Source organism: Calypte anna, chromosome 2 (assembly GCF_003957555.1).
Source record: "Calypte anna isolate BGI_N300 chromosome 2, bCalAnn1_v1.p, whole genome shotgun sequence".
NCBI lineage: Eukaryota > Metazoa > Chordata > Aves > Apodiformes > Trochilidae > Calypte > Calypte anna.
In genome coordinates, this window is record NC_044245.1 from 41927528 (window position 1) to 41955509 (window position 27982).

General features: G+C 39.1%; 1 protein-coding gene across 1 annotated transcript; it reads left to right on the top strand.

The window, feature by feature from the left end:
- Positions 1-253: 253 nt before the first annotated feature.
- Positions 254-27982, top strand: GPD1L (glycerol-3-phosphate dehydrogenase 1 like). Its single transcript, XM_030445240.1, has 8 exons — positions 254-405; positions 6229-6406; positions 7771-7911; positions 11715-11853; positions 13025-13137; positions 21052-21285; positions 21667-21773; positions 25009-27982. The coding sequence occupies exons 1-8, from the start codon at positions 353-355 to the stop codon at positions 25103-25105; spliced, it is 1062 nt and encodes a 353-aa protein (XP_030301100.1). The 5' UTR covers positions 254-352; the 3' UTR covers positions 25106-27982.

The following is a 27982-nucleotide window of genomic DNA, read 5'->3' on the forward strand; positions in this document are numbered from 1 at the left end:
TAGGAGTGAAACGTATGGTTATTAGTTGAGTATATTGTGTATATATATAAATGCGTATATATCAATTAATATTGAGTAGAAAAGAACATGACACACTCGCCTGCCGGGCTGCCAGCTGCGGCCTTGGGCTCCCGACATGGAGGGCGTCGTCGCCGAAGCCCTCAACCCCTCCTCAGAGCCGGCAAGGACGACAGAACAAGCGTTGCGTGTCGGAACTACACTTCCCGACAAGCCGCAGGGGCGGAGGGAGGTGAGGGCGATCCGATCCCCTGACGGCGGAGGCGGGGAGGGGATCGTGAGGCGGCCGCCTCAGGGAGCCCCATCGCCGCGGCCATTGGCGGGGGCGGCTGCCATGGCGCTCTCCGCGGCGCCCCTCAAGGTCTGCATCGTGGGCTCGGGCAACTGGTGAGTAGGGAGGGCGATGGCAGCCCCGGAGAGAGCTGACACACTTCGGCCTGACCTTCCCCTGCGGTTCTGCCGGCTCCCGGGCCTTGCTGTCGCTTCCCGCGCACCCCCGCCGTTCCCCCGGCCGGCCCGCAGCCGGAGGGTTTCGCGTTCCCCTCGGAGGTGGCGGTGAAGGAAGCCGCGCCCGCCCGAAGGCGACGGCCCCGGTGCTGGTGGTGAAACCTGCGGCTGCCATCGGGGCTCGGTCTGTGGAGAGCTTTTGGGCTCGCTGGTGCCGTACGGGTGGGCTTCTCCAGCCCTCGGTCTCCCTGGCAGGCAGAGGAGCTGCCGTAGGGAGGAGCGGCGGAATTGTTCCGGCGTGCCTGCGGACACACATCTGTTCCGTGAAGAAGTTACTTTAAGATATTTTTAACCTGGTATTTGTTGTGTGGTGTCCCTGATGTCAGGTGGCGTAAATGTTAAACACGCCGAGCATATTTTTTTATTATTATTTTGGGGGTTTTTTTCCCCAGCAGATCATTGCTAACCTAGGGCCAGCAGCAGGGCTTCTGTAACAGGTCAGCTCCTCTCCAAAAGTGTTGTTCCGGGTTTCCTTTCTTAACTCTTTTCCAAGGGAGATCAACAAAGATTTACGAGACACTAGATTACTTGAAACACCTTTTTTCAGATGGGCTATGCTGAAGCAGACTGAAGGCTTGAACCAAGGTTTTATTGCTGCATCTATCACTAGCTTATAATTAGACTTAAATAAACTCTTACTGTTGTGCCCACTGAAAGCAACAGCTTTACAAATCATTCCTCTGAGAGGAGCATCATGTGGACAGGCTTCTGCAGTATCTCTGCCATTCCTGATCACTCTTTTTACCCTGGATCCCTGTTTACAATGACTAAGTTAAGTACAATGCGTTAAATAAATGTATCTTCACAGTTTGTCACTTTAATTGCTAATGCTAAGCATATATTATTTCTGATAGCATTCAGTTTTTTAAGAGGAAATCTAGATTCAGAGGAGTTTGGTGTAGAGCAAAGTGCTGCAATTTGTTAAACAAAACTAAAAGCTTTACATTAAGGTGATCTTAAGCTTGTTGATCATCATTGCCCCTGTGTTCAATTGGCTTTTGGTGCTGTTTTTGTCCTAGTTAAAATATATCAGCAACTGCCAAGTTGTGTTTTTCTTTGTGATAGCTTGTTGAAGGAATTGGCTGACGTTTCAGTGCAGCTTCTCCTGCTTTCCTTGCACTAGCTTGTAAGATGAATGGGGAGATACTCTGCACTGCAATATATATCTGAAGGAAATGATGCAACACTTCCATGCTTGAAAACCAACAAAAAAGTTTTACAGGACGTTTGACGGCATTTGTATTTGTTTCATTGTGAAACACACTTGCAGAAGGAGAAGGATTTGTAGGTATTGCCTACTAGCATCTGCCTCGTGCATAATAAATTTTGTTTACACCTCTCTGGATCAGTTTAATAACAAGAAAAACTGCCTAATAGAATAGATATTTGGGTAGCAAAATGCCTGTTTCTGTGATGCTGAGAGGAAGAGGTAATGCCAGGCATCAGTGTTTTTCTTTCTTTTATGGATAATTGTATTCAAATAACTGATAGGTTATTAATAACTGATAGCTTATTTAACATGTGTTAGCAATGTGGCAGAAAAGCATAAAGGAAGGTAGTAAAAAATTCTAAATTGCACATGATTTGATGTTTAACAGCTCTCCCATCTTCCACAACATCCTCCCTCCTTCACCCTTGCCCAGATGTTTCTGAAAACAATTATTCTTCTAGAGGTAGGTGGTGTCTTTCTCAAAGTCCAAGGGATGACCAACACCAAACCCTGTCTGCTAAACAGGACTTTATTTGAAATGTCTGCCTGTGAGCACATAAGTGCCTTTCTGAACTGTGGGCCTGTGGTCCTCAAACATAAGCATTTAATACTCAAAAGCAGGTAAATGGAAAGAAATCAGCATTTATATCCATCTTATCACTGATATTTTGGAGTTATATATTTTTGGAGCCTGGAATACAGGAGTGTGTGACTGTTGCCTAAACTGTAAGTTTTTAACTGTAAGCATGTGAGTAGTTGAACTAAGTAGGGTTTGGCATCTTTAGCAGTTCAGAGACTGTGGAGTTTGGTGTTCTCTGTGAGATGATTCTTTGCCTTCTCACAGCCTTTTAACATATAGCTGGGATGAAGAAGAAAAGGCTGAACAGTGGCACTTTAGAAGGGTTGAACGAGTCACCTTTGATGATAAACTACTTCCAGTCAGACTTGTTTGGTCGGTTTGCTTGGGTGGAAGGTCATTTTAACAATGAAGTGTTAAAAAGGAACACAGGATGGAAGATCATGGGACAGGGCAGGTGTCTCATGAGGCACCAAAGAGCAGGAGCTGTGCTTTTTGCTGGCCTTGCCCACTTGGATTTTCTCAGCTGGTGGATAAGCAATTGCATTGGGATAGTTAAAATGGGGGATAAAATAAGCTTTTCTTGTATCTGAAAAGAGTACACCTAGCCTTGGAGATATGCCTTGGAGCCTGAGGGTTTGGCAGTGCTTGTATTTGGTTAAAACATTTCAAACACTGCCTCAGGCATGTACACAGCCAGAATTTATCCCTGTCTATTTTGCTAGAACCAGTCATTAATAAGTCTGCCCTTTTGCAGATTAATTGCCCAACTTGAACAGAGACTCTGGAGTTTGGGAAGAGACGGGAAGTTACTGGGACAGAGGGGTTTGTATATCTAGTAACTCACTGTAGAAAGATGGGAGGTAGAACCTATAGCTTAACTGAGGTGATTTTCTAGGGACAAGTAGTAGAGCTGGAGTTAATCGTGCTGTTTGCATTTGGATATAGTAATGTCCACTGAATCTGGTATCAGGGCAAATGCAGGAGTTTCTGGGTTTTGTGCTTTATTTTTGAAGTGATGAGGGGAAAACAAACCAGCTGTGGTACCCTGTAATAGTGGAATGCTGGGGACTAAATGGGTGGTCTTCCTCAATGGGGAGGAGATGGAGTTATTCAGAAGTGTTAAATAGGTGTATGTGATTGTATTTGGGCGTATCTTTAATACTTATTGCCAGGAAGAGAAGTGCTGTTCAGCATGCAATGAGGTTGTATTGCTTGAATAATATTAACCATCCCTCAGAGCATGTCAGGGTTAAGATTTATGAAGGAATCTTTCACTATCATTTTTCTTGTGTAACTGAGCTCCTGCATGTACCAAATCTTGCAACCTAGCTCACACTAGAACTGTTTTTGCTAGGAATGAGCTGGCAAGAATTCCCATTCCTTTGCTTTGTGATATGTCAGAAATACACAAAATGAGCCAGGCATCCCAGTAAATTATTTCAGAGTACACACTGAGGATTATTGGGACACAGAAGAGAATATAGAGAATATAGGCTTGCTTGCTGAATTAAGAGATGTGGGAAGCTGGTATTTCACTTTGCACAGGGCAATCTTAATCTCAGTGTCAGATGTTTGACCTTTTTAAAGTCAGTCCTTCAACACCTGAGGCAACCTAACAGGAAATGATGAACCAGAGAAGCCAATCAGGAGAATGTTTTTTAATTCAGGAGCCAACACTAGACAAATATTCCTTTTTTTTTTTTTTTTTTTTTTAATACTACATTCAAAGGCTGAAAAAAAAAAAAAAAGGAGAGCTGCTGGAGCACTTATTTTTTAAATATAATGGAATTCATGTCTTGCTCAATTAGTACAGACTGCCAAACTTTGTGTTAGCAAACTTTTTGAAAATCCCTCTTGCACAGTTGCTGAATCAGTCATTTATCTTTCTCTTTCAATACTGAGTACACAGAATGTGTAGTGAAGTTAAAAACTGGAGACACTCATTTACCAGAATTCAGACTTTGTATATAAATCTGCAGTAGTAAATGTGCTTTTGTTCAGAGAACTCAAAGCACTTTCTGGGGAACATGTACCTCTGTTGTGTTGTCTGTGACTGATACTGTTTGTGTGGATCTGAAATTTGTGGTCTGAGCTGGTGAGTTGTCTGCAACTTGGAGCAGAAACCCCTCTGTATGCAGGTTTAGAATATGGCCTTGATAAGAGATGGCAGACAGCTGTGACTTCTGCATCACCTCCCAAACCCAGGAATTTGTAGTGTGTAAAGTGCTTATTAGAGAAATAAATTCCAGTCTTTTAAGCCATAGAGTTTTATAGTTTATCTGAAAAAAACTCTACTTAGGATACTATACTTTTTTTCTGCTGTTACTTAGAAAGTGACCTTAGGCCTATGATAGCACAAGTTGTGCCATATTAAAAGCTCTTGGAGCAGAATGAATCCATTAGATTCAGTTGCTAGCTATGAGTATTACAAGCAATGTTTATAAGAAATTTAGAGGAGTGTAAAGTGTTCTTACCTCCTAATAAGGTGTGCATAAAGTTTGCACACACATAAGCCTCAGACTGGTGACTGTTTATTTTTTTCACTTATTTCTAAATTTATTTTGCCTGCTTAGTACATTATCAGTAATTATGAAGCCACCTATTTTGTCCCTGGAAAGAAGGTCAGGTTAACAGGCTTCATGAAACTGCATCTTTTTCTTATAATCATAAAACCATCATGGTTGGAAAGGACCTTCAAGATCATCAAGTCCAACCATCAGTCCTGTACCACCGTAACCACTAAATAATCTCCTGAAGCACCATGTCTACCTTTTTTTTTTAATACCCCTAGGGACTGCAACTCCACCACCTATCTGGGCAGCCTGTTCCAGTGCTTCACCACTCTTTCAGTGAATAAATTTTTTCCAATATCCAACCTGAACCTCCCTTGGTACAACTTGAACCCACTTGCTCTTGTCCTATTGCTGGTCACTGGGGAGAAGAGGCCAACACCCACCTCACTACCACCTCCCTCCAGGTAGTTGTAGAGAGCAGTAAGGTCTCCCCTCAGCCTCCTCTTTTCCAGGCTGAACAGGCCCAGCATCTTCAGCCCCTTCTCTTAAGACCTGCTCTTCAGACCCCTAATCAGCCTGTCTGACCTTCTTTTCACCCTCTACAGCACCTCAGTGTCTTTCCTACACTGCAGCACCCAAAACTGCACATGGACCAGGCAGAGTACAAGCCTAAGATCTTCCATGTAGCATTCAGGCTAGGAATGGAAGGGAAGGTTGCATTTCTGCCTCATCTTCTATGTAGTTTCAGTAATTATGGTTAATTTCATTGTTGCTTAGAGATTTGAGTAATGTCAATCACCATCCTACATGCTTCACTCTGTACTGTTCCTGAGGGGAAAAAATGAGGTTAGCAGTAATGGAATTGCTTGCAAATTCAGATGATGCTGTTGCAATGGTTAAACTCTGAGAAGTTTACAGCATAACCATAAGCTTCACAATATATGCCAGGTATAAAAGCTTCTTGGCTTTAAATGCATGTCGGGATGGTAGAGCAATTGATGGGTCATTCATCTTAGTGAAGGAAGCTTCCTGTTTCTTAAAGGTGAAAATGCTCCATTTTTCAGAATTGAGTATGTCACATTTACCACTACTTTGAAGATACAATCCATTTGATTTTTGGAAACGTGGTAGCCCAGACTCTCACTGGATAGCTAATAATTGGACAAAATAAGTTGGGACATTTTCCAGTAAATGCATCAGACCCACCTACTCCAGGTGTTTGAGTGTGTGAATGACTTGTGTACTATTCCATTTCTTTTACTGGATTAAAATGCTACACAGTAACTGGCCCAATAGCCTGTGAATTTCTGTTTATTTAAAGACAATGTTTTTCTTTCCTCTAGAGCAAAATCATAACACATCTTTTTTTAGAATATTTTGGTTTCTTTTCTTTCCTGCAGGGGTTCTGCAGTTGCCAAAATAGTAGGCAGTAATGTAAAAAAGTTGCAGAAGTTTGCTTCTACAGTGAAGATGTGGGTCTTTGAGGAGAATGTTAATGGAAGAAAACTGACGGATATCATAAATAATGAACATGAAAATGTAAAGTACCTCCCTGGATACAAGCTGCCAGACAATGTGGTAAGGCTCAGAACCTAAATTCTAGTTATGGAGCAGAGGGAATATTACTCGTGCTGTGAGTGGAGGTAGAAATTAATCTTTTTAACACCATTAGGGTTTGTAAAATTTCATACTGTATGCTATTTTACTGATGAAATCAGATTTGAACAAGTAAAATTATGCAGTTGTTCAGAAAGATACATCCAATACATGCACATTTTGGGTTTGTTTTTTTTTTCCCTTCTGGTCTTACTGTTGTGTTTATGTTACTTCAGCTTCTGTTATAGGGAAGTAAATGTGAATATGGGGGCGAGTTTAACAGCTGTGACCATACCCATTAAAAAAAAAGACAAACTGGTCCCAGCTTTAGAATGGAGCTGCCTGATCAGTGAGAATTTAAGAGGTTTGAGTTACTCTGAAACTCTTATTATGGGAGGAGAGCTGGAGTATTTCTGAAGCAAACTGCAAGCTGTTAGCAGTTTATCTGGTTCTCACTTGTGTTTCAACTACTTGAAGTCAGATCAGCATATTGGGTGTAGCATTGCCAGGGCAGAGCAGTGGGGCTTTGCTTCTCTTCCCTGTTCTAAGAGTACGATGGTGGGTGGGCAGGTGGTGATTCTTGCCCCAGATACATTATAGGAAGAGACTGCAGCAGCTGATGACAATCAGTGGAGATTTTAGACAGGGAAAACAAGAATTGACATGCATTGCAATTTTCTATTTAACAGTAATGCTGAAATCCTTTTTCTCAAATGGGGTGTTTCTGCTGTCCCCTGCCTGCTCTTTCAAGGTTGTTCTTTTTATCAGTGGGTTGAACTTATTGCTACATTTTAAACTGAGAGTGTTACTTTAAGATAGTCATCAAGTCTTAGGAAAAGTGGAGTCTGGCAAATGACTTCAAAGTAAGTCACCTTTTTAAAGGGTAAGCAAAATCAATCTGCACTGAGAAGAGAATATGAACTAGTAGGTATAAGAGGCCTGAAGAAGAAATCTGACCATATAAGGAATTAAGAAACTACTTTTCTGCATGTAGTAATTCTATCAAAGAATGAGATTATTTGGTCAAATAGAAGGCAACTTCTTATTACCTATTTTCTTACTCAAAGTACTTGTCTGAGTGCTGTGGAATATTTTCAGCTTTTGTTACACTAACCATGCTGGTGGCTGTGAAGATGCCCCTTTCAAAGCATAGTCTAGCTTGTTTGAAATCTTAAGTTCTTTTGCTTTACTGGGAAGTTTATCTTACTGCTTATTTTCAGTGATGAAGGACAGAAGATGTAACATTCAGTGAAAGACCAAAATGTGCTTTTATTTATCAGATAACACTTGGGTGTAGTGTCAATTCTAAGAAGTGATTTGGCCTTTCTCTCCCATAAACTACGCAGGTTGCTGTCCCAAACCTCAATGAAGCTGTACAAGATGCTGATTTGCTAGTTTTTGTCATTCCTCACCAGTTCATCCATAAAGTCTGCGATGAAATCACAGGACGAGTACCCAAGAAAGCTCTTGGTATAACTCTCATAAAGGTATAATTAATACCATGCATTATTAACTGAGAATGTGTCATGGAATCTTCTGAAACAAGATGGATTGATATTTTAATATGAAAAATCTTTTTGTATTGTTCACTTATTTGTTCTGTTCAACTTTTCTAGATGTAAGACTGGAATTTTTCTCAGTCATTAGTGGAGATAGCACTCCCCTTTAGGCTAGTGCTTGCAGGAAAAGGAAAATGAGGCTGTTCACAAGACTTCTAAAAAGGAAGAGGGAGTGAATATGTTTTGCACCACCAAGCTTTTCAGTCTTCTATTTGTTGTTTCCAAACACATCATTAGATGAAGAACAGAGCGCAAGCATAATGCTTTGATTGTTAACACACACACCACACACTGTCTATCATTTTAAGAACTACTGAGAGAATTTCATGTGACTGAGAGGATAGTGCTCTTTTTCATGTCAAACATGAGGTTGCAACAAGAGAGTTTGTTTAGCATGGCTCAAAAAGAGAATTTGGGCATAGGAAATAGAGGCAGGGGTGCAGGAAGTATTTCACTAGAGTGTTCGTGGTTTTGGTGACAGGAGAATTTTTAAATGTGGATGAGCTCCTTTTTTGATTTGGTTTTTTTTTTCCTTCCCCCCTACACTGTGTGGTTAGATACAAAAATGATCTATTCCCACAAGAGTTGGGAGATTCTGGTTTGGTTTTTCTTTGCACTGAGCTGAGAGTAGGTCATTTTCTCAGCACACATTCCCTTGTTCACTGTAATTCTTGGAAAATGGTGCATTTTTGGATCTGTGCTTAAAAAGAACAAAAAAACACCATCACTTCTTACTGCAAGCTTGTCTCTTTAGTTTGGCTAACTAAGCCCATTAAATCTGTATCATTTTATCAGTATTGACATGATATATCGTGAGATGTATGAAAAAATAATGCTTGTCCTTGCTACATTTTGTTGAAAAACTTCATATTGTAGAAGGATAAAATAAAGTGGTGATAAAAGAGCTGAATGCATAGCATAAAACCACACAGCTGTTCTAGATGCCCTTAAAGTTTATTGCTTTGAAGTTGTCAGTTTATGCTTCCTTCTTCTGTAAGCTCAAGGTAAACATCATTTTGCTTTAATTTGCTATATTTGATTTATGCTCTCATGTCCTTAGTGATAGGAATAACTCTTAATGAAATCAGTGGAGTAAATGCACATTTATGTCAGCATATCTGAAGTCAGAGTCTGGATCTATATTCCCTTGAGATTACTGCTCTGGGTATTGATTACCAGTGCTTTAATGGAGTGTTGATTAATGGTTAAGTTTACAAAAAAGTGGGAGGGGCAGTACTTAAATAATTATCTTATAACAAACAAACAAAAAACAACAAACCAAACAAAAAGGCTGTGTTACTACTATCAGTAAAACAGTTACCTCTCAGCTTCCCACTGTTGTGTATGTAGCAGGACTGTATCAGTAGGCAATCTTTGGAAAGAAATGGTTGTGTGGCCCATTTCTAGTATTTTTGCATGAGAATGCAAAGTACATCTTACCTTCTGTGAACAGGAGTAGCTGTGCATCAGTAAAAGTACAATTTAAAAAGAAAGGGCAGATAATAAAACACAGCAATTAAGCAGTAGGGACAAGAAAGCTTTCTTTCATCTACTTTTGTAGCTTCTTTATACATGGTGTTTTCATCAGTCATATTTTTAGTGGTCTAATTATGCTCAGCCCTGATGCTATTATGTGGCTTATGTTAACTTTGGCAGTTAGAAGTGCAGTTCTGCTCTGAAAAAATATCATTAGTGGGATGTCTCATTTCTGTGCTTCCTAAATTGCTTGGCAAGTTAGCAGTGTGTCATCTTTAAGGGTTCTTTTTTGTGTTTTTTTTATTTTTTGGTTTTTTGACAGTCTAATGTTTAGCTAGAGCCTAATGTGTCATAATAAAACTGAGACTTAGGGACATAAAGCCATTTGTCTACTGGTTAATCTGTGCTCCCACTGCAACATTTGCAGCTGTGTTGCTGCAGCATTGGTTCTAAACACCGGTGTCTATGAAAACCTAACTAATCATTGTGTGGGGAGGAACCCTGTGGAACTTAAAGCTTGGTACAGCCATGTGCACAGGAAGCAGGGTAAGGGGAGATCACCTAGCATACTCTTCAGTCAACATCAATCTCATTTTCATCTACCTACAGGCTCCTCTGGCAGGCATGTTAGGACAAAAGTTTTAAGCCCATGGAATTGGACTTGCACTGCCTGGGGATCATTGCTGCCCAGTGGAAATTCCCGTGCTGGAGGCTTGTTTTTTAGGGGAGGAAGTGTTTGGTTTTTCCTGTCATCTTGTCATTCAGTATCGGATATAACTCTGCAAGGAACAGGTGCAGCTCTTCCTGACTTTGTCAGAAGTTGCATCTGTTTCATAGCAGGCTGAATTTGGCACGTAAGCCTGTCTGATCTCCTTTCACTTGTAGGAGTAATTGCTGTGTACATATTCACATTTCTGGAGTTGGTTCCAATATGTGAGTGCTTTTCTGTCTGTTAATTGCCTGCTTAGGAGGAGGGGCCTTACATTTATTTTGTGGGGATGTTTCTGATACTGTAAAGCAAAGAAATAATATATGTATGTGTGCTTGCTTTCAGATTCTTTCTTTATGACTCATTAAAGATGAGAATGCAGAGCTGTTTCTTTAATGTTAAACATTGAAATATAATGGAGAAATGCAAGCACTGTTGTCCGTAGTCAAATTGGCTGGTTTTATATAGACTTTCTACATGTCTCTTGGTTGGATCATGTTATTTAAGGAATAGCACCTCTGTTCTGTGGAAATATAAGTTATTGCCTGCCTAAAGTGTGATTACTGGTAACATATAAAAGTATGTGTGTGTACTTGTACCTGAAAGTAGTAGAGGATCACAGTGCCTTCTTGCCTTTAAGTCATAATTCACCATTACCAATCCCCAAAAGTACCAAATCTTCAAGATTAAAAAACAGTACTGTAAAAAAGGTAGTGTACTGTGGTAAAGAAAGACCATTTCAGTAGCTTGTCTGCCATACCCCTGTTGTAAAAACTCAAAAGGAGTCTGCAGCTAGCAAGGTTTTGTGAGAAGAAAGTGATCTCACTTGGAGTTGTTCACGTGGGCAAGAATCAGACTTTCTTCTCCATTGCAGCATTAATCTCTGGGGTGATCTTTTCTGAGGTTCTGTTTCTGCCCCTTTTTCATGCTTTGTAAAGAGTGCGTAATAATTACAAATTAAAAAATATCTTTATAAATTAAATTATTCTAAGGTGTTCAGCTTCTACTCAGCTGTGAATGGCCGTCCCATTTGTAGTAGTATTCAAAACAATTGAGCTGTGTTTCAGCTGGTAAACTGTTGATATTAAACACAAGGGAATCTGTCTCTGATATTGCAGTTCAAACACAAAACAAGTTTTTGGGATGCCATTTGGTGAGGTTTAGTGCAATTTCAAATCCAAGTGCAGGCCGGAATTACAACTGATAGATTGGTGATGCACTGATGGTAAGCAGCTGAGATTCTGAAGTAACAAAGATGAATATTCAGCACTTCATAGAATCAGGGGTTTGAGCATGGGGGAAAAAACTGTTACCATCATCTAGAGTTTAGTCATAATTTTTAAGGTACCTCCTATGAAAAGAAGACAGCTTTGACAGGTTACAAAAATGGCAGAATATCTACTGGTAGCAAGTCTGTCCTTTACTCTTTATCTGAATATACCTTGTTGCAGTTCTCACCCATGAACAAAGGTAATTGTGATGTGCTTTCTTCTTTGCTGTGTCTGATTAATGACTTTTTAGTAATTTCATTTAATGTTGGCTGCAGGGAATAGATGAAGGCCCAGAGGGACTCAAACTGATCTCTGATATTATTCGGGAGAAGATGGGAATAGACATCAGTGTGCTGATGGGAGCTAACATTGCCAATGAGGTTGCAGCAGAGAAATTCTGTGAAACCACAATAGGTACTGTTCCAACTAATAAGAATGTTTAAAACATGCTCCTGTCCTCGCAGTTCCACACTAAATGTCTTACATTTTACGTTTTTCAACATAAAATGACTGTTATCAGAAACTGTTGGGTTCTAATTATTTTAATGTTAAATTTCCTAGAATGTTTACCCTTTCCAAAGTAGTAAGGCAATACCAGGAAGGAGTGCAATTTTACCTTGTCTCACTAGGGTTCTAACCTTAACAGGTGAAATATTAAGCATGCTTTTTATCACCCTCTGTGTAACAAACTGCTTTATTTTATTGCTTGCCATGGGTCTGCATAGCTTTATGTATATGTATATATAAATGATTATATATTCTGTACTCCAGTGCAGGTGTTATGGTCACAGGTGTTTCTGTATGTTTGGGTTGGAGTTTTTTTAAGTATCTGTAGTTTCTCAAAATAATTAGTTCCCCCAAAAGTTAGGCATGGCTTTAGTTCTGTGTTGATGTCTGCACACCTTTGCAGCACAAAGATGTCCCGAGTCTTGGATTTCAGTGTCTACATAGCCATATGTGTACATGTGTGTGCCTACAGATAGTCATATCTAATAGCACAGAGTTCATGTTATTTTTTCAGTGATAGTTTTTAAAGTTTTGTGCCTTTCTAGCTTTGTAAAATCTCATAAACAGCTTTTGCATGTAACATAGCTTTCAATGGTTAAGTTATCTCTTAGTGCTTAGAAGCATTTCTCGGTGTCCATATGCTCAATTAATAAATCATCCCTGACATTCCTTTGTCAGTAGGTATGTTTCTGAAATGCAAGCCTTAAAAATAATTGGTAGAAATGCACTCCTTATATTTTTTATTCACCTTTTTATTTTTTTTTATTACGTGTTGGTTAGTTTTTTAAAAGACAGTGATCAAAAGAGAAAGTACAGAAAATTAATGGAATTGTTATTTAGCCTCTGTTGCTGAGCAGACAATTAATTATGAAGCAGTCCAGGGTAACTCAGTGCAGAACTTCTAAGTGTGATGTAGACATGTCCTTAGTCACTTAAAACAGGACTCTCTTTAGCATGAAGACAGAAGAACTTTATCTCTGCTTTTAAGTATTACGGCTTGTGCAGTTTAGGCTAAATAACACCTGAATAAATTATTCATTTTTCAGCCTTCAGCTGTCCTTTTTCTCTCTCTCAACAGGCAGCAAAATCTTGGAAAATGGTCTTCTCTTCAAAGAGCTCCTGCAGACTCCAAACTTCCGAATAACTGTGGTAGATGATGCAGATACAGTTGAGCTTTGTGGTGCTCTGAAGGTAAGATTAGCAGGCTGCAGCTGACACAGATGGAGTGGTGATCCTTGAAGAAAAAAGAGGGTGTTTTCATTTAGAGAATTATGTTTATTGTGCTTTATGTAGTATATAAAACTGCCACATAACATGTTTTAAAAGCTGGCTCTTAGACCCTGGTCTCAGCATCTCGCAGATTCTTCTTCTGTACCTCTTACTTAGCTTATGCACAGTCATGGAACAAGTGTTGATTTCATCTAACTGGTCAGCATATTTCTAAAAAACATTTTATTTGTCTTTCTGCCACAGTGTGTTCACAAAAATAAAGTGAGAAAGAAGTTGGCATTAATTCATTGCATCTGTTGACAAAACTATTTCCCTCCTCATTGACTTACACAGCAGGAACACTCTTACACCACTGTGTAAGATTCATGTGGATAACCACATACAGAAATGACCTGAATAGACAAAAAGTTATTTTTGACAGTTACTCATGTGAATTTTTTTTTGATGCTGGCAGGAGGCAAAGGCTAGCTTAAGCATATTCTTTTTGCTGTTTTGGGGTTTTTTCAGATTAATTTACAGGCCATTTGAGAAAGGAAGGCATTAGTTGCTTGGTACCTTGGGCAATAGTACTGTAGTTTACATTATCTAAAACCCATCATTGAAGCATTTCTGAAGGGTGTAGTGGTTTAGTGGATAATTTGACTTACTTTTTTATTTTTTTGTATTTTGGATAATTATCTTGTATAACTTTGTTTTCTCTGTTGAAGTTATATGTAAACTATGCCATTCACTTGTAAAGCTACCATGCCAATGAATGATGTCTTTAAGCTAAAGAGTTCTGACTCCTGCTTAGTGGGAAGTAGATTGGCAGCTATCATAACATAATTTTTGCAGGCTGGTTTTCTTGATAATTTTGTCTTGAGAACTACTGAAAGTCCTGAGGAGGGTGAGGCCATGGCTCTGTGCACTGGGCTAATGGGACAATTTATCAGGATTATGGAGCTCATAATTTGGCTCTGCAGCCACTGCTTACAAACACAGCAAAGAAATCCCTGCTTCTAGACCCATGGGATTAGTCAAATAGCTTTAGAGACTTGTTTTTCCTTGAAATCTGCTCAGTCTGATGTTTTCTGGCTAGCTTAAATTCTTCCTTGATGGAGGAGTTATGTCCATTTTTATTCCAGACAAAGCTTGTGAAAAGAATGCTAGAGATGAGTGTGCCTGTCAAACTGAGCAGCTGGTCATCAGACACTCAGACTTTACTGTAAAGGTCCAAGTCAGGCAAGATATACTGGTATCTCTTTGGCAAAAGAATTTAAATAAATCGTTCTTGACCTGGAAAGGAAAGGAGATGAAAGTTGAGTATTTTCTTTGTAGTCTTGTTCTGTTCCTTCCTCCTGCTTCATTATTCATCATGCACCCTGCAGACTCAACTCCCTAGCTGCATTTCTTAAAAGCTGTATACACTCATATCTGCTCTGATAATTTGGTTTTGATTGCAGTATATTTTCTTAACTGGGTTGAGACTTTCAAAGAAATGCATGGTATGAGCTCTAAACAAAAAGTGAATTAAGGATAGATTAACTTGTATAAAATACTAAGAGGTTCTTGCCTGATTAAAGGGCTTGAAGTGATTTAAGGAGTTGTAGATCAGTCATGCTAATATAGGCAGTGTTTTTTAAACATGCAACTCTTCCTTAATCTCAAAGAAAATTATACTGAAATTGTATTTTAAAGGCAATTTTTAATTTAAAACCCTTTCTAGTTTATTCCTAAATCTTGGGCTGACAGCATGTAAATAATTTTCTGAGATGTTTTTTAACTCAAAATTTTATTAATGCATTTGGAACAACTATGCATCTGAACAAAAATGAAGAAGCCAAAATTAATCAGAGGGGAATATTTTTATTGCCTGTGCAAAGAAAAATGCAAAGCTCAGATGTGAATAGTGAAATGTAAACCCGAGCTTTTTTCTTCAAAGTTGTATGCTCTTACTATTAAGAGAATTATTAAGGTTAACAACAAGCACTCTGCTTTCTTATGCTTAATCTGATAATCCTTATAATGAAAAATATGAAAAATAAGCATCTTTTCATGTGATTGTTTTCAAGGAAAAATCTAAGAGTAGCCTCTACCAGATGATAGTTACTTTAATAAACTTGAAAAGTTACTTCATCAAGAAAGTAACAAAAAACAGCATTATTTAACTTGAGGAAAGGAGGAAATTCCTATTTCAGAAGATGGCAGTGTCATGTTGTGTGAAGAGACAGGTATAAAAGAAGAGGGTCTACTCTTTCTGTAGCAGTGGCAATTCAAAAAGTCAAGAGTGTCACTGCAGACTACAGCTTATAGAGCAAGAGTAAGAAGGCACACATGCAAGTCTGTACTGTCTTTTTGCATGTGGATATAATAAAAGCAACTCCTGTGCTGGCATTTAAAGGGTGAGAAATAGTACTCTATGAGAAATAATATATTCTCCTAGCTTCTGCATTTTTCTATAAATACCAGCTTGGGAAAAGGAGACTTTCCTGGTGTATCTGACACAATAGACTAGATCTACTCTGGGATGTGTACTCACGGGACTCCACCTGGAGTACTGTGTCAAGTTCTGGAGCCTCCAACACAGGAAGAACGTGGAGTTCTTGGAGTGAATCTGGAGGAGGACCACAAAGATGATGAGAGGGCTGGAACACCTCTCTTATGAAGGCAGGCTGAGAGAGTTGGGGTTGTTGATCCTGGAGAAGACTCCAGGGAGATCTTACAGCATCCTTCTGATAACTGAGGGGGCCATACAGGGAGGGAGGGACTGGGGAAAGACTTTTTACAAGGGCATGTAGTGACAGGACAAGGTATGGTTTTGAGCTGGAAGAGGGTAGACTTAGTTTAAACAATAAAAAGAAATTTGCTGTGAGAGTGGTGGGACACTGGAACAGGTTGCTTGGGGAAGTTGTGGGTGCCTCCTCCCTGGAAGTGTTCAAGGCCAGGTTGGATGGGGCTCTGAGCAACCTGGTCTGGTGGTACATCTCCCTTGCCCATGGCAGAAGGGGTGGAACTAGATAGTCTTCAAACCCCAACCATTCTATGATTGATCTCATTAAAAGTCTTTATTTCTGCAACTCTTTATTTCTGCAAGCTATTTCTAAGCAGGGGAGATATTCAATGTAGGTTGTTGCCTAAAAGTTGTGAAAAAATACAGAAAGGCAACGGGGGGTGCACTGAGCACAGCTTTCCCTTACAATAATAATTTTTGGTTTGAAAATTTTTGAGGCACACTTGATTTCAGATTGTAATAATAAGTCTTGCAGCTGGGTGATAATGAAGAAACATGTGCTTGATTGCTATTTATATAAGCATATATGCATACATATATAGAGAGAGATTATCCACTTCATTTACTGTATTTATTTTTGTGACAGTGGGCTGATGGTGATGTACTGAAGTGTTGAAATCAGCACAGTTGAACTGCAGTCTTGCATCAGCTTGGAGACTGACTGAGCAAGCAGTGGCAGTCACTTTATAAAACCCAGTGACACCGAGGAAGAACAGCTGTCTACAGTAACTTGCTGTAGGAAAAAACAGTGCTTGGCGTGTTCTTCTCTGTCAGATTTTTTTTGGTTTTCTTTTGAGGACACCAGCACACTTCACATTTATTTTTTGACCTTTTCTAAAGGTTGAGGTCAGAAATTAACTAACTTCAAATTTGGGTAGTACCATTTCAAGGTGTCCAGTTGGCTTTACCTGCAGCCTGGCCCAAGGATACCAGCAAGCTCCAGCTGACCTTTGCCAGACAGTAAAGGGGCATTTCTAGGAAGTGCTTAAAGGTTGTGACAGGGCTTTAGGAGCAGAATATGCAGCTGTGCTTCCATATGGATGTGCTCCCAGATGCTGATGCTGCAGAGTAGCACAGACCAAGGATATCACCTCTGAGATGTTCTTAGAGTACTTAGTGCCTGTGCCAATGTGTGGTCTTATAATTGAACAGCACAGATGTGAGACAAGGCTAAGATAGTGTATGAACCTAGTACCATCCTTTAGAGTCAATAGAAACTTTAGTAGCTGCATTTGTGGGTGTAAATTGTACTGGAATCACTTTACCCAGTTCAGCAATGCCAGGGGTGAGCATGAGGAAGAAGAAGTGAGAATCTCATCACTGGATATGGCAAAATGGCTGCACTCCAGCTGCCTGATGTGCATGTTCAGGCATCTGGAGAATTAAAAACCCTCAAGTGACAGCAGCCAAGGACCAAGAAGGGTGTAACAGTTACTGTAGAAAGGAGGAGGAGTAGCAGCTGTAGCTGCTTTTCAGGTTGCTTGTGGTCCACCTCTCAATTTTATGTCTCCAGCTTAGCCGTAAGCAAAGAAGTAAGGATTGTATTGAAGATTTATTCTTTACCAGGTTATGTAACCCAGCATTACTGCTTCCAAAGGTAGTATTGCAAAGTGTGTGTATGGCAGTCACTGTTAGATAGCCAGAGTAGGTACTGTAGAAGCTGATTGTAGTGGTTATTCTTTCCTGAGATTAAGTGGAAATGAAATCCATTATTTACATTCAAGTTTCCCAGGAGCAAGCAAGCAGTTTGTGCTTAACTTCTCTGACAGTCCTATTTGATTTGTTGAGTCTCCATCTGACCCCTCAGCCATGATGTGAAGCAAGGAGCTTCTGCAAGTTAATGTGTAAGCAGGAGGGAAAGTTGCTTGTGCTGAGCTATAAGACTATCTCAGGGAAGACTGGACATCTCAGGTGAATTAATATTTCTCTATTCATTAATTTTCTAATGATGCATTGAATTATGGAGGGGTAATGGTTGTCTCAGAAATGGCCCCTGAAGCTGTTTTCACGAGCACTTCACAAACTTGCTGTAAACAGACTAGGACTAAACTGGATGTTTCTAAGCACTGACCGTGTAGGAGAAAAACATGGCAGCAAAGTCTGCGGACTTGTTAGCCTTGATTTCCTTGTCATCTACTGACCTTGCATTTGTGACCTCTGGCATGTTTGCAGCAGGTCATGGTCAAGTAAAAGACATTTTTTCTCATTTGTCCTGACACATACTGTGAGCGCTGCCTGGCATCAGCTTTTCTTTTCTGAAGTGTAGCTTTACTGTGCCAGTGATAAAATAACTGAATCCAGCCCTTGCTCATGTTATTCTATAATAACAGGGCTGGGACTAACTCCAGCTTCTGGACACCAGACCAGCTAAAGACTCATCTGTTAGTGTGAAGTATTTCAGCTGTTAATGCTGAGATGGAGGAAATGGGTTTGCTTAAGCATGAAGTGGTTTTGAGAGCTCTGACATCACTCTGAGTCTCTCAGGCCAAGACAAACAGTGTTGGAGTAATTTTGTGGTTGTTTTGACAGTATTTTTGAACCTTTGGAACAACAGGTTGTTCCTTAAGCTAAAGTGGTCCTTGCTTATTGGCCTCTCAGCCCCCCATGTTGTATAGGCACATGCAGCCTTTATTTGGGCTCCCAAAAACATGGGCTGTCTCCTCTCACACACGTGTGCTCATTACATTTGTAGGAACTCTTGCAACTTCAGGTGTAGGCTTTGGCAGTGGCAGTGTTCAGGATCACCTGTATCAGAAAGGTGGTTTTGCCAGGCTGGTACATGATTCTTCTGCAGTCTGTTTCTGAGAGTATCACTGTAGTGCTAGTGCCATTAGGCTCTTGTGAATTAATCTGTGTTTTATTTATTCATCCTCCTGAAACAAATTTGGCTGAGTGACTCTCCTAAGGGGTTTCCAAGTACTGTGCTGCCTGTTTTGATTTTGGTTTTGGCTGAAAGATGACTCAGTCTCAAGTTTTGACTTGGGTTTTTTTGTTTTTAAAAAGGAGTGACTTGTCTGTTAATAAGGTATAACTTTCCATGTTTTATACTTCAGTTTCTACTAGACATGAGAGAGTTGTTATAGATTGCTTCAAGGATTTAAATGAAACCAGATGAGTGACCTGGTAAACTATAATTGTGGCCTGAGGGTTATGTAGACCAGGATGTAACATTCTTCTAGGTGTGGGTGTGTTTTAGAGCATAATCAGTTGTCTTGTTTCCTCATTATCTGCAAACTGTGTGCAAGAACATACAATAGGGGCATTGTAATAAGGAGGAGCTTAGTGTTCCAGAGTTAGACTTACAAATTCCCTTCTTCCCTACCCCATATCCTCAGAGGGAACTACCCTTGGTATGACTTTCTTAAAATAATAATTCTGTCACTCCAAAGACAAACATTGTAAATGGTAGTAGACAACAAGATACCATAGACAGAATTACACTGTAAATTATGGTCAGGTAGGCTGCTTTAAAGGGGAAAGGGAAATCAAAGCAGGCAAAGTTGAATAAGAGGGGAAGCTGTAGTATTGGAGTGTTCAGGAAGTAAATGGAAGGAGCCCAGAGGTTGTTAAAAAATGTTTTTGTTTATAGCTGTGCTCTAAACACTTGCAGGCTTCACATATGTGTAAATTCCATTTAGATGGGTGATCCCATCTGAAAACTTAGTAAATATATTTGTCAACTTCTTGTTTCTTTCACCAAATGAACAAATATTGGAGGTTGCTCTGGGAGAGGAATTTGATGAAAACAAACTTTGAGTGAACCACCACAGCCAAGGTTTAAGCCGTGATGATCTAAAGTACCTGCTTTTAAAGTCTGATCATCTTTTTCTGCCTCAGGTCTGATGCTGAGATGTCTGTCTGCAATTTTTAAGGTCACTTTTAGACCTCAGCAAGCTGCTCAGAAAGCTGTGACTCATGCTCAGACCTTGTTTGATTCAGAGTCACTTAGCCATGACTGGACACACAGCACTGCAGCTGCCTCCCCTTCTTGGTTCTTGTAGTCCAAAAACCAAAACCACTGTTAATTAGCTAGTTGCTTTCACTTCTGACTGTTACTTCTTCAGCAACAGTTAAAACTGGTTTGGTTGGGGTTTGGGTTTGTTGTGGTTTTTTTCCCCTCCAGCATCAGGTGCTACATTAGGTGCCATAATGTTCTTCTTCCTGTGGTTTCTGCTGTGGTCACTGTTGCTGTTGTTGCATGCAGAAAGGTAGAACTAAAGTACATCTACTGCTTCCTTGTTTGCTTTTTCAGTCTGTCAAAATGTCATTTTTCTGGAGTGTTTTGTTTATTCGGGAGGGGTTTTTAATTTTTTAGTAGTGGCAAACTAACCATGGCTTGTCTCTGAGGCAAGAAAATAGCTCTTCATTCAAGTGTCTTCTCAACTCATCTCTATGTTTGTAAACCAAAGAAGGGACTGTATAGCTGATTGTGAAGAAACAGCCCATTCTTTGTAGAAAGCTGTCACCAGGTGCCAAGTTAAAAAACAAGGACCAAGAAAATTTTTTCTTAGGCAGGGTCTCTCTGTGTCCTGAACCTGCAGGGAATCCTTAATTGACTATTGCTGTTATAGAAGCTCTGCTTACCCAGTAGGACTAAATACTATTAGCTTGGCTGAATTTGGTCCCTTAGCATATCAACATGGAAGTCAGGAAGTGTTTCTTACATTCAATATTACTTTAGTCATAAAGAAAATATGGATAAAAGAGCAGTGGGATGACAGTGTAACTTCAGGGCAGGAACAGCCCCATCTATATAAAATCTTGTTAGGGTGTAGTGTAACGTGTTTGTTCTTATAGTCAATTATAATAGCTCCACAGCCTCTGGGGCAACTTCCAGAGATTTGACTGTGCTTTTATCCTTGGAAATACTTGGTAAGATAAGATTGTCATTTTTTTTTTAAGATTATTCCATAGACCCCAAACAAAACAAAAAAACCTAAAACAACAACCTAGTCTTGTACAACTAAAATGTTCACAGTTGAAAAAAAAAAGGCAATAATAATGCTCTGCCATTATTATTTAACTGCACTCTGCCTTTTCTGTCTCCTAGGATTCTGTAAGCAATAATTGACTCATTTCCCATTTATTTTTTCTTTTCTCTTCAGAATATAGTAGCAGTAGGAGCTGGGTTCTGTGATGGGCTTCGTTGCGGCGACAATACCAAAGCCGCTGTTATTCGCCTTGGCCTAATGGAAATGATTGCCTTTGCCAGAATTTTTTGCAAAGGAAAAGTGTCTACTGCCACTTTCCTGGAGAGCTGTGGAATTGCTGACCTCATCACAACGTGTTATGGTGGCAGGAATCGACGTGTAGCAGAAGCATTTGTTAAAACTGGAAAGGTACCATATTCACTTGATGAAATCCATTCTTGGATGTAGTGGGACTTCAGCTTTGTTGGGGTAATAGCACAGTTGCCTGAGATATGATTGCTGTACTGAGTGAGTACTCTTCTCCTTCCCCTCATTTCTGAGTGTCTTGCAAGGCTAGAATGAGTGTAAAAGTGTTAAAAAGGAGAGGTGATTAAAAAACAGAGCCAGAGGGGTAAGATGTTGGGAGAATATGGGAGAATATTATGTATGCTCACTCAAGTACACTTTTGACAAAGGAAGAACGCTCAGTAAGATAATTTTTTTTTCCATCCAGATGATACTGCTAGGCTTGTGAAAACTTTATTGCAGCTCTCCTTTTCTTGTTTTCCCCACCCTCCCTCTGTTGTTTAGTCTATTGAAGAACTGGAGAAAGAAATGCTGAATGGTCAGAAACTGCAAGGACCACAGACTTCTGCAGAAGTGTATCGCATCCTCAAGCAGAAGGGATTGCTGGAAAAGTAAGTAAGACTGGATAATGTAGGTTCCACTTACCCCTTTTATATCTCCCTAACTCTTTTTTGCATTTGTAGTCTTTGTATCTCCATGAACGTAATAGCCAAAAAGAAAATATCTGTAATAAGAGTAGTTTAATCCCCAGTTAAAATCGCAGACAAAAGTGAATAATAATACTCATAATAATGGTAGAAGGGAATAATATTGCTGTAGATAGAACTAATACTATGATATTCAATTTATGAATGCCCTTCAGTTTACAGAATGTATTATTGCCTTCTGTTATCATAGAAAAGCAAAAGAGTGTGTTTTAACATGTGAAAAGAATAAAATACATCAAAACTAAGCTTCTTAAAGAGACTTGTGAAGAGACTCTACAGCTCATTTCATAGCACTAAATTCATTGCTTATCTCCAAGGAGAGGATCTTTATTACTAAAGATTTGTATAGCTGATCATCTGAATAGAGTGGCTGCTTCTGTTCACATGTATTCTAGCTTAGATACCGCAGTTTTCTTTCCTAATGTGTCTTCCAGTTTAATCTAGGATAAATCCTGCCATCTGCTTGTCTTTGTCAGGTTTTTGTGTCATGAAATTAAGCAGGTTGTCTTGGCTTTTCATTTGTATTTATTAGAGTCAGAATGTGTATGATTTCTAAAGCCATACACACATTTGTCTCCTTAGGAGATTAAGGGATGTATTATCTCTAACTATTCCCATTTGTAGATGAGGCAAAACCAGAAAATAAATGACTGCCAGTCAAAACACAAAGCCCTCTTGCTCTTTTTTTCCCCCTGAATTTTTTAAAGTCTTGTTTTAATTGTTCACTTGCATTAAAATACTTATTTTTATCATTATCTTTGTAGATAAGGAACCAAAGTGTGTTTCTGCAGTGTAAAGTAATTAAGCTAACTGCACAAAAAAAAATCTAATTAAAATGTTGGCATCAGTCCTTGCTGTTTATGGTGCTCTACATGAGACAGGATGCTGTGTTTGGGGTTGGTGTTTTGACTTTGGTTTTATTTGGCTTGGTTTTTTTTGTTGTTTTTTTTTTGTTGTTGTTGTTGGTTGGTTTGGTTTTTTGTTTTATTCTTTTTTTTTTCTTCTTCTCTGTTCTATCCTACAACAAATAGAGTGCATTATAGAAGACTTTAGACTGTGTTTCAAATAAAAAATAAGCAAAGAGGTGCTAATATCTGTTTGGTTTATCAACATTCAGTTCTTCATGAAAGGTCTCATTCCACAATACTTTTGAAAGTAACTTCTAAAGTGGTTTTGAAAACTTGCTACTCCTTGAAAACACAAGAGACAGTAAACCAGACATGGTTTCAAGATGAAGAGGTAGGAGACTACTAAGAATAAAATTTCATACTCTTAACTTACAGTGAAAGTCTCCACGCTACATAGAAATATACAAAACTCAAAGCAGAAGAGCCTTGGTGTAGCAGGGTTGATGCCCACTGATATTTGTAGTGTAGTTTGCTGGTTTTTGTTTTTTTTTTTTCATTTCAGCAGTTGTAGTGTATATATATACTGAAGTATAGTTCTTAATGGACTCAGACACAAAATGCATTTTGAGTTTGCTGGCCCTGAGCCTTGCAGTCAGCCTTGATTCTGCTTTCCCCATGTGAAGGGTGCCAGACCTGTGCACAGCAGAGTCATGTTCTCTGTGGTAAACAGCAGGAGTTATGGATGAAGGATGTGGCTTGCAGTTGTGGCACTTCTTCACGAGAAGTAACTGTCAGAATGGCACCTAAAGCTGTGTAAAACTTGCTTTTGCTTCAGAGGGTTCATGTGTTTTCCCTAGTAAAATCTCACGTAGGCATCACAAATTTTATTTTAGTGCCTGCTTTTGAGTTTTTATGGTAAAAGCAAACTCAGACCCAGCCCAGTATGTTATATAAAATGGATAATAGATGGTAAGACATGTTGCAGGTTTGCTTTGTTGGGGATTTGTTGGTGGTGGTGGTTTTTTACTACCTGTTTCCTGGGAAGAGTTTTGCAATGTAAATAGTGTAGCATTGGATATGACAGAGCAACAATGTAGCTATATCCTGATTTTTGGTTCCAAGGATGAAATAAAAACAAATATTAAGTCAGATGAAGTGATCTGAAATAGCTTTTGCTAACGCTATTATTTTTCTTATGGCTTTTCCTGTGACCTTTAGTTCACTTTCAGGAGTTTAGTTCAGAGCTATGTGGTGACTGCAGAGTTACACCAGTCTCACCCATTAGCAGAGTGTATGGGCAAGGATATAAACTGCTCAGTAGTGGCTGGGGGTTCTGCTCAGTGCTGCATTTGTGCATTACAGAAGAAGCTTTATAGTAACTGCTGGAACCACTTTCCTGAGGAGAAAATCCTAGTCCAGATGTACTCTGAATCACTCAAAAATTAACAACTTCACCATCTCCAATACTCTTTATTTTTTATTTCAGCAAAAATAATGTAGTGTGTTTGGTCAAAATTTATCACTATGAAAGGGCACACCGAAATGCCATACTTGTTCTGGTGAGCAGATAATTAATCCCTAAAATTCACCAGGCTCTGTATGAAAATGGGATTTGTCTGTTTGTCCCTGTACAGGACAGAAAGAAAACAAAAATAAATTTCCGTGAAACATCTTCGCTGTAACAAGCCTTCAGATTATCAGAGAAGCCTGAATAATTTGAGGGTTGTTGGAAACGTGGTCAATTTAAAAGAGAAAAGAAGAGAATTTAGTGTTTCAAAATCCACATTTAATTTTAGACACATTAAAAACTTGGCCTTCAATTTTTCGTGGGTCACTTTGTGTCCTATTCTGCAGTTGTATTACCAAATTATTGCTCAGAGATATTGTATAGCTGGTGTTCCAGTCGTCCTTTTTAACTACAGATAAGTACTGTGATGATGTCAAGGAAAGATGTGACTGTTTTTAATTATTTCATTTTTTAGACCCCTTAATGGTTGTACCATACATAATGAATGTTGCAGGCTCCATTATAGCTAGCTAGGCTCCTAATAGTGACTCAATTTAGAGATGCATGTGGATTCTGTATTTATCCAGTGCTTTTCAGCCTGTCATTAGTGCCTGACAAGTATTAAAAGAAATTGATTTTTCAGTCTCTCTCTTCCCTCTCCTCACTCCATTTTATTTTTACCATTTAAGAAAATATGTTTTACCATATTAAGAAAATATTCTTTTTACCATTTAAGAATAAATTTATGCTGTGTTTGCTTTTCCCCCCACCCTGTTTTCCTCAGGTTTCCACTGTTCACTGCTGTGTATCAAATCTGCTACGAAGGGAAGCCTGTCAGAGAGATGATATCCTGCCTTCAAAGTCATCCAGAGCACATATAAAATCAATCATGCCATCGTACTAATGCAGCTTTCTGCCTTTCAAACTTATATCTGGGTTCCAGTGGATGTATCAGTAAGCTTGGTTCAAAGCTGCTCACTAGGCAACAGTAACAACATTAATGTCTCCGAATGGGTACTGGGTTTTTTTTGTTATACAGCCTAGTTTGATGTAGCACTCTGTGTTGGTGATTGTCTGTTCCTGTTGGCTGAACTACAACTGTTTTAAGATGCACAATTCAAACGTTGCACTACATATCTAGTGTATATCCACAAGTGTACTTTCTGTGTGTTTCTACACCATAAACCACAATGTTTTGTCTTTTCTTGCTAAGGCCTAGTCCAAAATCCGCTGGACACCGTGGAAAAGAATCCCACTGGTTTGGATGGAGACTGAATCAAGCCTGTAACCTTGAAATATTAATGGTCTTTCTATTAGAACTTATGTACACATTGACATTTTAACACTTTGCATGCTTATGATTATATCCATTTAAGCAATACTAATGCAAAACAAGTGATAGCAGTTATTTAGGGGGTGCTGCAGGGATATTTTAATGAAATTTGGTGAAGAATATTTTGATTTTTGAAAGTCTTTAAAAGTGTCAGACTATTTTGAAGCCAATTTCTAAGTGAATTTAAAGTTTTTAATTACACTATTTTAAAGGGAGTATGCTGGGGGGGGGATTACTACTTCCCCTTCTGCTTTTTAATCTTTGTGTTTTTGTATTTTTCTGTTTCTCCCTTGCTGTTCCCAGGTGTTAGGTTCTTCTAGAATCTCATTCCTCAAAATAAGTGGGAAATGTTAACTTGGGGATTCCGAGCCCTGGAGCCTAAGGTTCATTTTAGTGTTGTACCTGTGGTCATTCTTCTCTGGTTTTGTTCAAGGAGTGGGGAAAGATACTCCCAAGTATCTACTGCTCAGAATGGTCATGCTGTGTTTCCAGGCTTAACTATCAGCTACAAAGTGTTGCACTCTACACAGCACTCCAAGGAATGTTTGAGGAATTCCCTGGTAGATCATGCTTGTGTTGTCAAAATAGTCATGCTGAGTCAGCACGCTGACTCCGTTTATTTCAGTGCCTGCCAGTGACTGACATGTCAGATGGACTGTAGTCCTGGAACAGCCTCCCCAGAGAAATGATGAATTCTGAAGTTACTCTTTCAGATGGACAGAACTTGAATGGGTGCTGATCAAGTCCTTTATGGCCAGTCTCCCAGGAAGCTTCTTAAAGACATCTGTCTCTTTTATTCTCTAGGAATCTCACCTAGCTTTTTCCAGGCACTTTTGTTTTATGAGGGAGGTGGTCATATTTATCACTGGAAAAATTCTGATTTCGACGGTGGGGTTGGCTTGGTTGGTTGTTGGTTTGTTTTTTTTTTTTTTGAAGGTTGATGCAAAAGAAGACAGATAAAAGAAGCAATTCTTGCTTTTCTCATATGCTAAACCATAATTGTTTTGGTAAAATATATGCTGGGTACAGAAACAGTGAACACAGTCTTGGAGCTGGGAGACAAGGGCTAGTATTGAGATTTACAGAGCACAACAAGAATGCCCATCCACTCTGAATATTCACTCCTGGTCTCTGAGCAGTATCAGAACTGTTGTTCACTGTTCTCAGCGATGTTTTTAGACTGAAAACCGTGAGCACAAGGCCATCCTGAAGCTTGTTTTCCATTCAAAACTTGCTGAGACAAAGGAGCTGCCTGGGAATAATTGTCATACTTACTGAAGTAGCCTGGATTATTCTGAAGCAAGTGAGTATTGGGGCAGCTTTGTATAGACAGGAAGAAGCTTCAGCTCAGGGGTACCATTTCATGTGATCCTGTCATGCTTTCCATTAACTTTTGGAAGATCTCATGAATGTCATCAGATATTCATCAATGAGAAAAGTTATTTTGCCTTATTTCTGATTTAGTGCTAAATGTAATGGATGGCCAGAAGTTAAGCAACATCAGATGTTTGTGGCAATTGAGGAAATCACTTTTAGACCTGGCTGGGCCTAAGCACTATGCTTGGACAATTAAAAGGATTTGTTAAGATTGGGAGCACTGCTAGGCTAACGCACACATGGAGCATACAGTCCTCATTACTGCATAATTTTTATTCTGTCTGCTTATGGTTTGTGGTTTTTTTTAATACCAAGCTGAACAGCTTTGCCTTTGTATGTGTATATTATATATATATAAACTTTTTTTACATGCAGTATGTAGAACAGTAGCATTTTGTGAGATACATAAAGGGCTATATGAGCTAAATGTGATAAATTAATATATATTTTAAGATTATTTCTTTATTATTTCAATGCTACTTCTACCGCTGAACCCCCAAAATCTTAATTGCTCTTCTTTTATACAGAAGCCTATTCTAAGGCAAATCCAGAGAGAAGGTTTTTAAGGAATTCTTTCCTCCAGTCTATAACAATATTCTTTTTCTTTTCAGACAAAAAGTGAGGTTTCAGCAGATAAAATAGTTTATTTAAATTTCTATAGGTACTTCACCATTTGTATTTGCTTTTCAGTGCTTGAGAACATTCAGCTTGGCACTATATATTTTCTCCCCACTAGTATTTTATTGCTCATAAGAAGACTGTGATACAATACTGGAACTGAATGATTCCTGTCCTGTTCTACAAACACTCTTTTTTGCCTAGTATTGGGATAATGTTACTGAAAGCAACCCCTGTGTAAGGTTTCTGCAAACAAGGTTCTAAATTTGTAACTAATCCTTATTTGTGAAAATTAATTACTAAGGAAGGCATTATGTTCTAATGGTACATACTCAACTTGCTCCAGACATGTGTACTGAATTTTGTTTAAAGATTGTGAATGTATAGCCTTTTGAAGAGTTAGTACAATTAAACATTTCTGTCTTGGGAA

What these genes read in the sequence shown, in the direction of transcription:
- GPD1L (XM_030445240.1), top strand. Translation starts at nt 353, where the DNA reads ATGGCGCTCTCCGCGGCGCCCCTCAAGGTCTGCATCGTGGGCTCGGGC. An exon ending in CATTTGTTAAAACTGGAAAG is followed by an intron (nt 21,286 to 21,666) that starts GTACCATATTCA and finishes TCTGTTGTTTAG; the next exon opens with TCTATTGAAGAACTGGAGAA. An exon ending in CAGAAGGGATTGCTGGAAAA is followed by an intron (nt 21,774 to 25,008) that starts GTAAGTAAGACT and finishes TGTTTTCCTCAG; the next exon opens with GTTTCCACTGTTCACTGCTG.